Below are 17390 nucleotides of genomic sequence, written 5' to 3' on the forward strand. Positions count from 1 at the left end.
CTCTCTTTGGCTGGAAAATTTTTATATAAATATTTCGTCGAAACATTTAACAGAAGACTTGTTCGCAATAAACGTGCAAAATGACAATAACGATCTTAATTTTAAGTCTGTATATGTATATACGCTATATCGTGATATCATAAAACGATAAGGCTCTGTACTCATATAATCGGTTCTGAAAACTTCTGTTCCATGTGCATACAACATGGGCATTAATTCTTTCAAGTGTCTGCCATTATACAATGACGAAGTTCGTTTTTTAATCGATGCAATTACATACATTTGTACATCTGCGTTCGTATTTATTTTGCAGAGGAAAGGCAAACGTTGCATGTTAAGTCGAAATTTATGCGTTAATTATGTATTTTTTGAAACAAAATTATATTTAACGAGAAATAACTAACGAGAATTCGATAGTAAGCCATAAGTTGACGAGCACTCTTGTTAATCATTATAAATTCTCAATTAAGGAGAGAAAACGTGCACGGAAGAAAAACTTTTCACTTTTCCCAAACATTTCACCCGTGTGCGAAATCGTGCTTGTCGAGGAGATCACGCGGCGTATCTCCGCAATTAAGGCGAAGCGAGCAAATCACGCAATTATAAAGCGAGAGATACGCGACAGTTGCATTGCAACATTTCACGTAGACAAGAGGTGATTGCGCAACAATTCAATTCATAATAAGGAGCAGATTTCTCTAAAGAAGATTGCGTTTCACGTGTCCTTAAAATTACTTTTGCACTTTTAATCCTTTTTCTTGTTTCAGTAGATAAATAAATAATGGATAAACGGCTTAAAAATTGAGGAAACGTATGAATAAATAAGTGCATGAACGAATAACAGGTGTAAGAAGAAATTAAGAATCTTTTTCGATTTGTTATAATTCTGCGTTATACTTATGATGAGCTCAACACGGCGACCGTGCTGTTTTTCAAGCACACGAAAGTTCCATAGATTGTTCTTGTAATAAAATTCTTTGGATAAAAATGGTCAATTATTATGTCGCATTAAATTTATTTATTAAAATAAATTTTCCTCGTGGATTACGAGGAATTAGGAGATATTTCACAGATCACGCTTTTAGCCACGTGTAGACCGAGACTTTGCTTGTCGCTTGCATCGGCTGCTCGCGTGATTAGTTAGTGATTGTCACGTGAGACGAGCCTCCCGCTTTCTTATCGGTGCTTGTTCACGAGATCACTCGATCGATATGAGGAAACATCGCATCACACGTGCTCAGAATTAACCATCTGAAGACCGTAAATCCACGATTTAACAACTAGTTTTATTATCGTTCTTTAATAGTCTGCATTAAATGTACGACTCTCGATCGTGATCGAATATTTTACTTGTACAAGATGATAATCCATTGCGCAAGATAAGACTTCGTGGAAGCAACTACGATTGCGAATTTCCTCTTTCGAGAGAGACATGTTCTCATCACATTCTTATTTTGAATTTATCTGTGGATGCAATCTGATAAGGTCATTTAAAGAATTAATTTAAAGATTATATTCTCCTAGTCATTCCTTATCATTGTATTAGGAACTATTTCTTCGCAATTGCTTTACTGAAATGCGCAGATTACTTCAAAATCTCAGATCTTAATCGCGATATCGTTGGGGAATATTTCACATTTATACAAATATCTATCAAACGTATCAATTTTATTGAGACATTTGCTACTTCCGAAATTTTGAATATCGAATATGTATATCGATTTTGATATTCACGCAGTCGGTTGATAATAATAAATCGGGTCTTCGACGTATTACTTTGACCGTGACTTTTGTTTCGAAAACGAAATCGCAAGAAAGTTCGTGTTTACCAGCCGGAAAGAAACTTTGCTATGCGCGGCTTGGTAAAATGGTTAAACTACATAGCTCGTTTACTGACAAAAAGGAAAAGGACGGAAACACGTTGCGATGCTACACTTTCTCGTCACTCGAAATGCGACCTGGTAAAATTACGAGCACGCTTTCGCCGCGGAAACTTTTTTATGGCGCGATTAAAGTTTCCGTAAACCGGGACCGTCGTAGGTGTACGTAATTGGTATCAGTATAACTTGATAAAATAAAGTCGCATCGCACCGTTTGTGAGTTTATTCGATCACGAAACAATCGTAATGTTAACAAAAATAAGATGTATAACGCGACATATTTTCAATAATATTGTGATACACGAATAAACTCACAAATGATACGACTTTGTGTATTTTATCAAGTTATACTGATACTAATTACATACACTCATACTCATACTAAAAAAATATATTAAATTTCAAAAAATATTTGTTTGAATAGTTCTAAATAAATATTTATCAAATGTAAATGTATTTATTTGATATAAAAACCATTAATTTGATTGAATTATTTTTTTATTGAGTAAATATTTACTGCAAGTAAGTGTTTATCTAATACTATTCAACGAAATATTGTCAAGGTTTAGTAAATTTTTTTCGGCGCGCGCACAATTTTTTTTTTTTTTTTTTGAAATATCTAAATGGACAATTATGGGGTACAAAATATTTCGATAAATAGCAACGTTACGATTTCCACATTTACGATATTACATTCTCGCTGAACTTTATAAAGTCTAGATAAATAAATTCGCCATACATTGTAAACGTTAGACAAGTAATTTAATGTTTGAAGAATGCAGAATGAAAAACGCGACCATGCAGCTATTACATAATTAGCTAGCCGTTTCATTGCAGAATGTATATGCTGTCTTTATCGCGGATGCGCCACGCGCAATGTATTCAATCTCTTTATCGCCTGCGTCATTTAAATTGGTGACTATGTTAAGAACCAGCGAGATTGACGGAAGTGGAAGGGACGGACAGGACTGGTATAACTTGCTACTGGCAACGACTTGGTCGACGTGCCAGTTTGTCGACCCGCGAATGAGGCCACAGTGATGGGGTCTGTGGGTCACTCACAGAAGCCCACCGATGATGATGATGATGACGATGACGGTGACATGCCGCAAATAACAGACTCCGACAACATCGCGAGAGTCATTACCTCGTGAACGAGTCTTCGTGCCGGGAATGAGTTACGATTCCGGTGTGGAGAAGTAGTTCTCGTTAAGAGACGTCCGCCGTGGAATTTCTGCTCGGAGGCTTAGCGAACTTGCGCACGCAGTCATCGACTTTCCGCGGAAGAATTATGTGAACCGGTGATTTTCCATAACGCACTCACCTACGTTTCGCTGTACACTTCTGAGAGAAAGACACGTAATCGATAATATAATTTTAATAAATTGCCTCCTGTAATATTTCTTCATTTTATTCGATTGACTCACAAATATATTATTATAGAACAAAATTAATTTTCATATCAAAGATAATATGATATAATAGAGTATATATAGAGTTGGATTAATCCGACTATTGAGCCGTATCTATATCAATCGTATCGATCTATCTGAAACATTGTCTGATAAGTTTCTATTATTAATTATTTGTAATAAATATCGGCATAACTGTCTCGATTTGTTTAGAGTCGACACATTCCTGAAACACATTCCTGAAATACATTCGCTATTGGTCCATTTAACAGGATCGCGGCAGGAATTACAGTTATATGTCAGCTTCTTATTTCTATATGTCAATAAATTTATATTTATATTATATTTATATTATATTTATTATTTCTGACATAATTAGTAACGATCAATTTTTAGACTACATCGAATAGCGCAAAATTAATTATATCTGGTATCACGAAATCGATAATTTAGATCGTATCTAATATTGCAATTTTGAGAAAAAGCAATCATTCCGTAGTTTTTCACATTGAAAATAATTTATTTAAAAAAACGTAAAAGATCTATGGAATATTGTAATAGTTATTTTTTTTCTCAGAATAAATAGTTACGAGGGGAATTCTTTTACGTACTGGTTGGCCTTGGCACTATATATGAGTGGATTTGGCGATGCGCATCGTTGACATTGAGAAACAGCTAATACCGTTCTTTTTTCAAATTTAAATAACTTATCTTGCATATATATTGATCTGTTGATTATCATATCAGATAACTGTTTAAAATTAGAAAATTTGTTTGTTTCGCTGCCCACAAATTCTTCTAGTAGCTGTTTTTCTGTATTACACGTATGACTAGTATTTTAAAAGATTTGATTAGCATTTTAATAGTTTATAACTTATCATTAATTAGTCATTAATTTTCTTGTACTACATGTCTTAAATATAAATATCTTTGAGTTATTGGTATTAAATGAATTAATGGTGAGTTAATTAACTTTAGTGAATAAAAAATATAATAATAATAATAAGTGGAAGAGAGAGAGAGAGAGAGAGAGAGAGAGAGAGAGAGAATGAATAAATGACTCGCTATTTATTAGGCGTTCTGGAATACAATCCTCTTAAGTGTAAAACTAATACAACGTTAACAAATATTGTTAAAATGCAAATACGTACATGTACTATAAATAAAGAGAAAAAAGATAAATGTTTATATACAAAAAATAAAAAGAAGGAAGAAAATAAAAATAAATAGTAGCTAACAAATGGTAGTGTCAAATAACGTGCATTCACACAAGTTTATATACCATTAAATATTACAATTACAAAGCAGGTATTTATCGAAATTAATTTTAATACAATTTGAGGACATTTCGTAATTGTAATAAAAGATTATTCCGTAGCTCGATAGCGAAAGACATATAAACGACTTTATGTAAAATCGATAGAGTTATCTGACTTTTTTTTTGTAAAATTCAAGTCCTGCACGGTGATAAATAAATGTAAAAGATTTAAAACTTGCAAAGATTTCTTCAATAATTTTGTTAAGAAAGAAGTAACTTAAGGTTGTGTCGAAACATTAAGGAGGAGTGTAAATGATAAAGGATCTAAATGATAAAAAAACTTTGATTTGTAAATGAAAGGTGCTTTTACAAGATACGAAGCGAGAAAACAGCTTAACTTCGCAACTTACACAAAGATTCACGAATAAAGAAAATAGCGGTAGTGTTAAGACGCTCTGTACATATTTACTGTGCACACCGTGCACTTGCCTCACATCGTATCACGCATTGCTTTGGAATCTGATCCTTTCGAGATATTCCATTGTATCGTTAAGACGGTTTATATTTAGACAATTCTATCTTTCACGTGCGCAGAGTATCGTTCTTAAGGACTTTAACCATTTCGCTCTGCCTTTTTACTTACGATTCGCTGATAGGCGCACAGGTGCGATTCAGGAAAAAGCGGACCGCGCGTGGGAGAGGAGTCGGGAGCCGCGCCGGTGGGGCTCCCACGGCGTGGTCTAATTGGCCGACATGCGCGAGGTGTTCGCCTCTAAGTGTCGCGAGTTTGGCCGTGTTTGTAACAGTGTCAGAGTGACCGTCGCACTGCGTGTTACACGCGGAACAGGGCTGACGGCGACTTTCCAGGCAGAGGCTTTCTTCGTTAAAACACTCTTAAAGCGCCGGCGAACCTCCTTCATCGATCGATTCTTTGACGTAGGTGGTAATATGGTCGAGAACGCGATGACCCCAGATCGAAAGAAATCTGAGATGAAGAAACCCGAGACCTTCGATGTGGAAATTTCCGCTCCTAAAGGTAAATAAGCAGGCATTTTATGATCATGAATTATTCCCGCACACCAGAGATGCGGTGCGATTTCTAAATGGCTTTTCAAATATACATGTAATCTTAAGTGTAAATAGTTAAATATGTATAAATAAGTTACTTTTAACAGGTTCGATCTTCGACTTGAATTTGAACGCACGAAATATATTTTATTATTTTGTTTGTTGTGTTTCTATCATAAATAAATATCAGGACTTTTTTGTGCGTGTTTGAAGTATGAAAATTTGAACTTGTTGAAATTGTCAGATTTAAATAAGATTACCGATTAATCTTATAATAAATGTAAATTCTACATATTGGCCCATATTCAGAACGTGCCTTATTACGATATTAGCGCATATTTATCATATATTTTATTATATTGTAATATATATAAATATTATAACATTTAAAAAATAAAAGCGCACGTTGATTGATAAAAATACGTTTTGAATACGAGTTATTATTTATGTAAGAAAAATGTAAATACGCTTAAATATCAAAAGAGCAATGTACTCAATCTTTTGAGTTGAATAACATTATGTTAATTTTAACTTTCATGTCAAAATGTAAATCAATTCATTTCTGTAGTTGATTTTAAAGTAAACAGTGCTCGTACTGCTACGTATGAACTTATGGCGAATTCATTGGAAGCACTAGTGCGCACTGGAGCATATTAAAGCGGTACATTGATTTAATTTGAATATAAAAGTGAAGTGCAAATATTTTGAATCATAAAATATATTTTTTAGCTAATAGTACAATAAAATTGATAATTTCAGGATTTATCGTTTTTTATGTTTACATACAAACATATCTTTCCGTTATTTCGTTTACAACGGCTTTAACATGCACCAGTGCGCACTGAGTGTGTCCAGTCGAATTCGCTATTAGTAAACGATAAACTAAAATTTAAGTCAAATTTATTACATTTTTTTGAGTTAAATTGTTTAATTCCTTATTTTAGTTAAAGTAACATTGCGTAGGAATAATAGCGATTTAGAAATGATTAAAAATAACTCAAATTAAGTATAATTATGAATTTGACAGTGTAGCTCTCCGAGCATTTTGAAATCTCCTTAGATAGAAGGTATTGTGTAATACAGAGATGTGACTTGATTTTTGATGCGTCGAAAAGAAGTTATATGATAGAAACTGAACTATTAGCATGATAAAGTTTCATCTGTTATTTAAAAAATAAATTAAATAAAAAATTTTGATCTATGAATTTGTAGGTACAGTAGACATAAGCTATTTTAATAGTACATGCAAAATTAAAATATTTCATATAACGTAATGCAATTATTTTACACCAAAACATGACTTGTTCTTTTTTTTAAATTATCTTATAGGAAAAACTAGAGAAAATGACAGAGAGAGAGAGAGAGAGAAAGAGAGAGAGAGAGAGAGAGAGAGAGAGAGAGAATGTTGATAACTTGGGAAAAAATTATTTTATTGTAAAAGAAAAAAAAGCATGATGAAGGAATTATATTGAGATTATATTTAATAATTAAATTAATAATAAAAAAATATATATGTACATATATACATTTTTAATTTAGCGTAAAAAATATGTATATTCATATATATAATATGTTTATACATGTGTACATATATTTATAAAATATAAATAATTATTTCAGATAGTAATCTAAGTAATAGTATAAAATACAGCGAGAGATTTATGGCTGCTACTTCAGGCGATCGTATTTCTTCATTGTTACTTTCAACGGAATAGAATTGAATCTTTTCACTACCCGTTGATCTGTTACACATAGTTTGCAGAAACGCTAAAACGCTACTTTCACTTTCGAATGCAAGGTCAATGTTAGCGACAATGTTGGAATGGTTAATTAGCGAGTTATATATTAAATAACTTTATTTAAATTTGAATAATTTTACAAGTTTCACAGTGTGAACAGTCGCGAATTTCATGGAATTGCACTATATTGTCAATTTTGTGTAACAATCGCGTATATTTACACAATTCAATACTGATTATTCGTTTATTACAACTGACGAATCACAATATGATATATTAAGTATTAAATTGCTTACAATTTTTTAATTTACAGTCAATATAAAGACACGATGACACATGAGACGAGGTTAGAAGTACTCCCAGAATTAAAAATATGATTCGAACTGATTTTAGACGTGATTTAATAAAACTTATCTATTTATAAGATTTTTTTTAATTTTGTCTTGTAGTAATTTGAGATAACTCAAATTACTTAATATTGATTATATCTCATAAATATTATCGAATAATGTTGATTTTTATCAAATAATTGACACAGTGTTCCAAATTTCTTCTAAGAGTTGATTAAATAATTAAAATTTATAAACATTGTCTTAAGTAGCCTTTAACTTGTTTATATTTTATTTTGTGTTAATTGTCAGATTATTTAATAACCAGTTATTCGAAAGATACGTCTAAGTTATTTAATTTATTGAAGCAAAAATCGATTACTGTAATCTAAATTTTTCCTATCGAATTAAGATAAAAATCAGCGAATTTAAAAAAACTTAGATTTTATATGTATTTGATGAAAAATTAAAATGCAAGCATATATATTTTCTTAATGCGACAGGTTTTACAGATGGATTTTAATGCTGAGTAATTATTCATAATTATTAATTGCTGGTATTGTATAAGACTTTGCATTTCACATTTGCGAAACAAACGGTTCATTACATCGATACTTTTACGTAAGTCGATCGATCACCTACTGGCAGTTTGTTTGATGCATTCGCGCGTATCTGACACACGACTCGGAAGTAATGAGATCACGTGATTTCATTGGCATTCCTGCACCTAATAGCATTGTCTGAAATGACGATTTGAAGCATTCACCGGCAGTTTTACGTAATGTTAAGTAAACTGTACCGTCAGATAATTACTCACTGGAGATTCTAATTAGCCCGCCTTCGCTACGTAACTTCTCTCGCTATTCATGGCTTTCAGTAAAAATGTAAAATAATTTCATTATGCAACTTTAATTTTGTTTTGCGGTTTTTTCAAGGCATTTCGTCGCAGTTTCGAATGAATCGCAAAACCAGACGAAATAAATTTTGATGTAAATAACATAGGTACTTACATACATATACAAACCAAAACATTGCGCGAGAGATCGCACATTATCAACAACGTTTGTTTCAATTCTAAATACTTATTGTAGTTTTATTTTGTTAAAGAAAATGTTTTTAAACGAATTTATTACGAAATTATATTGAAGTACTTATGTTTATGTAAATAATTATCCTTTTAGAATTCTAAATGATTTTTTTAAATAGATTTATGGATTTTACTGATTTATACGTTATCTTTAATTAAGCGCAATTTGTGGTCATGAAATGTTTCATTTTATTTATGAGAAACAATGAGTTTAATAATAAAATATGTTCTTGATTAGTTCAACCTTGTGTGTTTTCCGGTAAGAAGAATAGAGAAGTGACAGGTCCGTGACGGTCGATGGACAATATTGTCGTGACAATGTCTTGCTGTGATTTTACAGAAAAATTGTAATTGAAATATGAATAATGTTAAATAATATTAAATATACATTCAAATGGCGAGATTCATATACTCACGAAATTGAAACTTCTGTTTTCTATTTTTTATACTTTCCGCGGTCCACTGAACTGTCACGCTGACATTCTCGTAACCTTTTAAAACCTGTGATTATTTCTTCTTTTTCTTCGTTTTTATACTAAAAACAATTCCGGATATCTTTTCTCTCCATGTCGCAACGATTAACAAGGTCCCAAGAATACTCATTTACGTATTCCTTTCGAACGATTGTTATCAGTATATCGTAATTGATCTTATCTAATATAGGACGATATTTTAATAATGAACTGGTTATTGAAAGATTTAAGATATTAAGTTGAAAAAAGATATTTTTTACCGATTTTAATTGATTATCACTGATAATCAATTAATTTATCAGATCAGATTTCTTATAACAGACTGTATCTCCACCTTTCTTTTATATTCTTAGTTATATTTTTAATCCAAGATCCGAATCGGCTTATTAACGCTTTCGCTATTTTTATTCCTTTGCAAATGTACTCTCATAAGGAAAAAATGAAGCGTTAACCGGCATTATACCGTGAATAGTCGCTTTCACACAAATTCTTTTCGATTGGAAATAAGTAGAACAGCTATCGGAATTGGAAAGTTGAAAAAAGCGGCAACCGTTAATTCATTGTAAGTTAAGTTGATTGCGCTTTCCAGGCAATTCTTCTGAATTTTAACATCGAGCAGACATTAAATATGTGCATTACATACAGTAATGTTTTTGAAATCAATTAACCGAGCGATTCAACATGCTCGACTTACGCCTAGCTTGTTACTTATATGTATAATTTAAGTAACAGGTGCAAAAGAATTATCGGTAAGTAAAGATAAGATTAATTTTTGTAAAAATAAGTACATCACTCATTTATTCCTTAATTTTTGTTAAAATCAGACAATTGCAAAGTAAAAGGAAATGAGTCCAAATATCAATTAAAAATATTGCTCTTTGTTTTTTGAAAAAAGAAAAAAGAATTTTTAATAACCAAGACACATTAATTTAACAAGCAATTATTGCACAAATAATAAGATATTTCATATTTTAATTTTTTAAATAAAAATATTCTATTTATCTTTTTTTTAATTCCGCAAATTTGAATCATACTGAATAAATTGCAACGTAATACTAATACGTAAAGATTACAATTATTTGAAGAGATATGATTCGAAAAACTTTGTATAACGTCATCGATGTGCAATAATTTCTTTAATGATGAATCAGTCATTGTCATTGCAAGTACATCATGTGAATCTCGTGAAGGACTCAAAATCGTTATCGTATTCAATAATCAAGCAAATGGCTCATCAGTCATATATCTGTAGCTTGCGGAAGACTCCCTATCTAACGTAGATTACGAATTAAATCGCTTGTGTCACCATTGAGTTATTATATAATAGTATCGTAGCAATTATTTCACTCTTATTGTCACTCTTCTATACATACATACTTATTTACTATTAGATAAGTCTTCACAAGATTAATGTTTACGCTGATGTCTTCCTTGTGTTTGCTAATTGCTCAGATAATTAAGAAAAATACCTTAGAAACAGATATTAAATTCCGGTAAAGATACTGACATCGATGACATTTTATAACATATAAATTACAGCAAGAAATATACAATTTTAGTAGTCAATCAAATTGTGAGATTTAAAAATTAATAAGTCCATTATCAAACCACTTCTTGTAGGTTTTTGTACAACTCTTGCTAAAGTGTGATCACTCTCTTTAGCGATATGATGATAGTCAAATATTTTAAACATCATTATTCATTATCGACTGTCTTCAGTTTTAGATTCCAAATATTTCGTATATCACGTAATTCGTTGCCATTCAGCGTAACTCGATGTTTCTTTTTACCTTCATAACCTTGAGAATAAATAGAAATGTTAATATATGCAATCATTTATCTCTATCTATGAATAAAGATTTTATTGTATTTAATTGTAGTCATTCTGGCAAAAAATATAGTTTCAATTCTCTCAGCGTATTTCCTACACCGTTAGAATAATCTATTTTTGGATTTATTTTGCGATTATTTCTATATACTTTTATGTGTTTCATTTTTTGAAATTTGAAAATTTATTTGATTCAGCACGGTTTTATTTTTAGTGAAATCTTTTTTTCAGAATTCTATTTGACTAATGACAATCCTATATGTCTATAAAGTACATTATTATCATCATTGTAAAGATCAATATCTTAATAATATTATCAAATCGTAAATTTTTAAGTAAATTCTATCTCAATTTCGTTGCATTTATCAGATTAAAAATTACAAGAAATTGTGTTAGATGATAATAAAATTCGTTATTTGAGTTGCACGCTTTAATGAATGCTTTTAAATTACATATATTTATCAAGATATGTTTATATATCAATTATTGCAGAATTTGTTTTATGTCTGCGAAATTTCTCTTAAATACGACTATCCTTTACATATTAAAACAGTAATACAACTCTAGTATTTTCACTATAAACAAAGCAGATACATATATATTCAATATACTGTAAGAAAAGTTTATAAAATTACATAAATAATATATTTACACAATTTATAGTGCAAATATATAAAATTGTGCGTTTTTACAAAAATTAGTACTTTTATTTCTAATTGTGTAAATATATTTTTATATTGATGAAAAATTACAATATATTTTATAGTTTTTACATACAAACAAGTGTACAAATTTTTGTAATATATAACATAATTATTATCTACATCTTCTTATTTATTATCAGTTTTATTATAATCAGTCTTATTTATATTAAACAATCAAAAATCAAGTTGCGTCAGAATAGTTGTGTCTTGTTTCTTTAACTGCATTTATATTGCACGTGCGCGAATCTTGAACGCAATCTTTTAATGTATTTAATTAATAATTATAAATTAATAGATTATTAATTAGTATATTAATTACACATGTAATCAGAGAAAAGATTGTTATATTATTTAACAACTTTAGTTAATTTTAGTTAAAAAATTTAACTGGAAAAGATTTTATTTATATGAATAAATTAAAATAATTGAATATATACCTACATATAAAATATTTAATTAAAGTCATATATTTATTCATAGCCTGCATTTATGATTATTAAAATGCAAATACAAATAAATTTTACAATGAATGAAATATTAATTACAGAATAATAATGAAAATATAGTAATGTTTGCATCAAATCGATCGCATCGATTATTTTTGTTTATGTTATATCATAAATAATGTATTAATGTATTGACTTTGTTACTGTTACGTATCAATGAGACTAATTAAAAATGGAAATTCAAGTGGTTTAATTAAATAGAATCGAGATTTGTGCGATCAACTTTAAGTAAAAAAAAATTCTAATATGCATAAAAATATTCACTAAAATATATGATCATTATATGATATATTTCACGAATAATTATTTATAAAAATTTTCTTATCGGATTTTATAAGTACGAAGATAATTATCGCTATACTTATCAATTTCTGCAAATTATTGTATAATGCATCTTTAATCGTTAAATATACATCAGCTGATCTGATTATATTACAGTATTATCTGCCATACAGAGTGTATCTGAAATAACGCCCTAATCATATATGCTATTTCTAATAAAAAACTGAATCGAAAAGTCCTTCATTTTGCAATTTTGGCAAAAATTTTTTTTAGATATCCAATAAGCAAAATGTCTAAAATTGACGTGTAAGACAACTTTAAGATATCTTTAAGAGTTCTTTAAGAAACATCTTTAAAATATTTCACAAAGAACACTGAAAGATATCTTAAAATTGTCTTATACATCGATTTCATCTGTTTATTCCGCAATGTTTATAAATTAATGTCTTGTTAACTATTGCGAAAATTACAAAATGATAGAAGACTTTCCGACTCAGTTTTGTATTAGAAATAGCACTGATTAGTTATTTCAGATACACCCTGTAGACCTGCCTGGAATAATAAATACTCTGTTTACTATTCTATGTAGCGTTCTTTCGTTATTATAGATGGTCTACCTTGCGTGCAACAATTAATCGACCGGATCATTATATCGATTGTCAGATACAGTACACTGTCAAACGACATATGCTGAAACAGACTATTACTCTAGCAAGTATAATATTTAAATTTTCGAGAAATAAAAATTAAGTCGAAATAAAAAATTATTTTAATAAATATATAATGAAAGTTATTTAGATATATATATTGAAGATATATGTATCATAATTTGACTAGTAACAAAATTTATATCTGACCATAAACTTGTTAGAAATAAAGGAAAACATTTATAATCGATTATGGATTAAATAAAAATTAAAATGTAATTATATTTTTACTATTTTTAAATAGACCAAAATCACAAATTAAGATGTAAATGATAATTATTTGCGCGATATAAGTTAAAAATTATCTCTGCATATAACGTTTTAATTACAATTACGATTATTTCTAATTTCGAACTTCGACACAATGATCAAAATGATATACTTGACATACGAGTCATGGTCTAATATCAAACAATAATTAATGACAGAAAAGGTGTCGAGAGTTCGTGTTTACTTCTCGCGCATTAATTACACTTGTAACGAGCTTGTAATAAACGATGTCATAATCATCTTGTTTATACTATTTCAACGCAAATGCTATGGCTTACAACTTACATAATTAATTATAATTAATGGCGCACACGTGAACAGTCGCCGAGGCGAGTCTGATCTCGACAACAGTCGAGATTGATCTCGATGGCAATTTTTACGTTGAATTAGTTGCTCTGCTACTCTTTTTGTGTTTCAAAAGTATTATAGCGCGAAATAGAGTAAATATACGACATATCAATGACTTATTTATAGAAATTTGAAACGTGTACAGTTATGCTATATTTTATATATATATAAAAAAAACAATCGTACTATTTTTAAATTATATTTTCTTTGTCCGGACTTTTGAAAACTAACTATTGTCGCAAAGATGATGGCAGAATTTTAACACATCACGTGCTTAGAATCATATTTTCTTAAAATTTAATGTTGTTTAAACTTTAGAAATATTAAATTAAAATTACTTTCTTAAACATCTTGTTTGCGGTTTACGCTAATTGCGAATCAACCACAATGTCTAGATTGCAATGTCTAGATTGCAGTTAGTCACTGCGTTATTCGCTGCGAGTTCCGCAAATCTAATATACATAATATGCATTATAGTCTTTCAGTACTTGCAGTGAATAATGCATGAGTTTAAAAATCGGATGTAGGAGATTCTTTAATTTTTAACCGATAATTCGAATTTTGGACGAGTCGCTGGAAAGATTTGTATCTCATATCGTTGAACAATGTCGTGATTCCGTCGGTAACTAGCGTTTAATCTTCCAAGAAGAAAACATTTTGTCATTTTTCAAAATTTCCACACATTAAAATGAGTCGAGTTTCACCGCAAAGTACTCACGGAAAATAACTCGCGCGATAATTATTAATGCAAATTGTTGTAAAGTTACGAAACACGTTCAAGAGATCATATCAACGCAAAAAATTAATGAAGAAAATTATCTCTCTCTCTCTCTCTCTCTCTCTCTCTCTCTCTCTCTCTCTCTCTCTCCCTCCTTTTCTTTCTTTATCCTCTCTCTCGTGTAGAATGAAAAAGGTTTTACATTATAATATTTAAAAATGATTGATTAATACTCTGTTTTCCTTTTCCTTTCTGCAAATTATCTCAAATTACTTTTACAATACAATGATTGAAATCATTAGATAGCCGAGAGAATTACTGTATTTTAATTTGTATCAAAGAGCACATAATCTTAAATACTTCAAAATGAATTATACATGACTAGTATTTTTTTTTTTTTTCATAGTAATACACGCAATATTGACGTAATGCATGTGTAAGGAATTTTTTTTTCTTTAGCTGATGCAGTATCGATCGATTCGACCTATGCATAACTTTGTGTTTTTCCATCGCATTGTATTCGGGATGCAATACGCTTGGTTATTCTCAATCTGATGAGTAATCGGCTATTATGATTGATTGTATCTAATACTGACTATTAATAGATATGGAATTTTAAATTGTGTATTTGTGGTTTATAATTATTGTATTTCTCAAGTTAATTTTCCTGAAGAGTTGCCTTTATCAAGATAAATTTTTGTGTCGTAAATGTTTTATTCGTATCATATATACATTAAAAAAATATATGTATATAATATAATAACGTTTGACTTTTAATGATTAATTATAGTAGAAAAAACTTGATATCATTTTGTTCACAAAAAAGAAAGAAAAAAATAAATATAAAGTAAATCTTTTAATCCAAAGTATTATTAAAGCAAATCTTATTTGAATATCGAATTGATAAATTTTCCTTAACTGATTCTCGAGTTTATCATTCTAAATAAAGATTATTTTTTTTCAATTAATTCATTTTCCAAAAACTGTTAGTTTTATATTAAGTTTTGTATATCATAAAATATTATAATTGAAAACAATCAAATATTATCGAAAAGACAATATTTTTGAAACTATTTTTTAAATTTTATTGTGCAATTATGCAAGAATTATATGACGATTTAATCTTATTGAAAAAGATGAAATTGGTCTCCATTGATAGCTATTGTATCCCGATTTTAAAGCAATGTTTTATCAAGACAAAACGGATTTGTGACTTGTTGCGACATGTGCGATAAAACAGCAATATTGCGCGATTTTGTGCAATACGAAAAACTCTTCAAAGATAACTTGAAAAGCTTTGATAAAAAACTATATCATTGTAACATTCTTTGAATACTCACTAGCTTATCAACCCTTATCAGACTAGAAATTACAAATGAGACAATCAGTTAAATGATTAACTTCACAGCTTCTCAAGACTTGGGGAGTTTTACTATGACATCAATAAATAAATAAATGAACATTATAAGAAAAAGTAGCGGTTCTGATATATTTTAAGTTTTCATGTTACATTCATTGTCTTTATTTTCATTATCTTTTATCATTTTTATATTTTTGTTTTCCTTTTAATCTTTAAATTTAATAATCAATTTGTATAAGTATTCTTTGTGAAAACTCAAATTTCTACACGGAGATAATCTTTTCTTAGATTTACTCTGAAAATTATATATATATATGGTAATCGTAGAATAAGTAGAATAAATGTGTGTGTCAAGTTATAGTGATAAACATATAAAATATAAATTTTACAATACAGCATGATGATATTTTTAACCGGTCTTACTGTTAGTCATTCATAATAATTTTACTATGCAGCATGTAATTGATCGGCTATTCGATAACGTGCTTATTTTTAATAAAATATTATAAAGTCATTTAGATGCGAACAAAACAATACGCGGTATCGTCGACAAATAGACGCAATAGAGTTCACAATTTCTCGTAAAAAATCATTCACGAATACAATAAAATTAGATACGAGAGCATTTTACGAGATCATTCATCGACCTCATAATTAGATTTGAAAAAGGAAGTAGAAAAGAGATGTACGTTGACAGTACAGTTTTTAGTTCTGTATAAAAATTAATTCAGTAATCCTGATAATTCCTAGGAAGTTATATGTGTCAAAATTTAAGTCGCATCTAACACTATCGAAGCTACAAAAAATGAAAGTAGAAAGCGCCTGTCGAAATTCTGTGCTGTTTCGCAGTACTCGCTATATCTAATTACACTTCTAAACTTTGTGGTTTGTCTATTTTTTGTGATGACAAGGGCCATGGCACACAAAGCCACTTAAGCAACAAGACGTAAGTAGTAAGGAAACCAACATGTCGAATTGACTACTGTTTTATGATTATATATTTGAACTCATGGTTCCATTAATATTGCAAATTAAAAAAAATTCTTTTACAGGGATTCTTTTACGCCCTACACACGTATAGGAATCAAAATAAGGAAAAAAAATTTTCGATTCTTTTACGCCCGCGCAGAGGTAAAATCTTCTTAATGTCCCTAATGTGATTAGCTAATTTGCTTACTGCTTACGTTTTACTTATAAGTTTTTTTGTGCGATGGCCCTAAGTCAGTTTAGATTACATTTTAAGAAATGGAATTTAAGATTACAATGGAAGAAAATATAAGTAATATCTTTAGTCGAAGTGAAGTGTAATTTCCGTTAATAAAGGTTTTACTATTTCATAAAAAAATTAATTATTAAGGAAATTTAATGGAAATTTATCTTGTTATAATTTCAAATTTTTTGTGGATTGAGATATAAAGATT

The 17390-nt window shown here is 29.5% G+C and overlaps 1 protein-coding gene across 1 annotated transcript in view; it reads left to right on the forward strand.

The window, feature by feature from the left end:
- Nucleotides 1–5042: 5042 nt before the first annotated feature.
- The window catches only part of LOC108747747 (putative inorganic phosphate cotransporter), a 40729-nt gene continuing 28381 nt past the window's right edge, over nt 5043–17390 (forward strand). The window contains exon 1 of the mRNA XM_018485447.1: nt 5043–5586. Within this exon, the coding sequence (XP_018340949.1) occupies nt 5304–5586 (283 nt within the window). The 5' untranslated portion in view covers nt 5043–5303. The remainder of the gene's footprint in view (nt 5587–17390) is intronic.

The sequence above is a fragment of the Trachymyrmex septentrionalis genome, unplaced genomic scaffold (genome assembly GCF_001594115.1).
Source record: "Trachymyrmex septentrionalis isolate Tsep2-gDNA-1 unplaced genomic scaffold, Tsep1.0 scaffold20, whole genome shotgun sequence".
Taxonomy (NCBI): Eukaryota; Metazoa; Arthropoda; class Insecta; order Hymenoptera; family Formicidae; genus Trachymyrmex; species Trachymyrmex septentrionalis.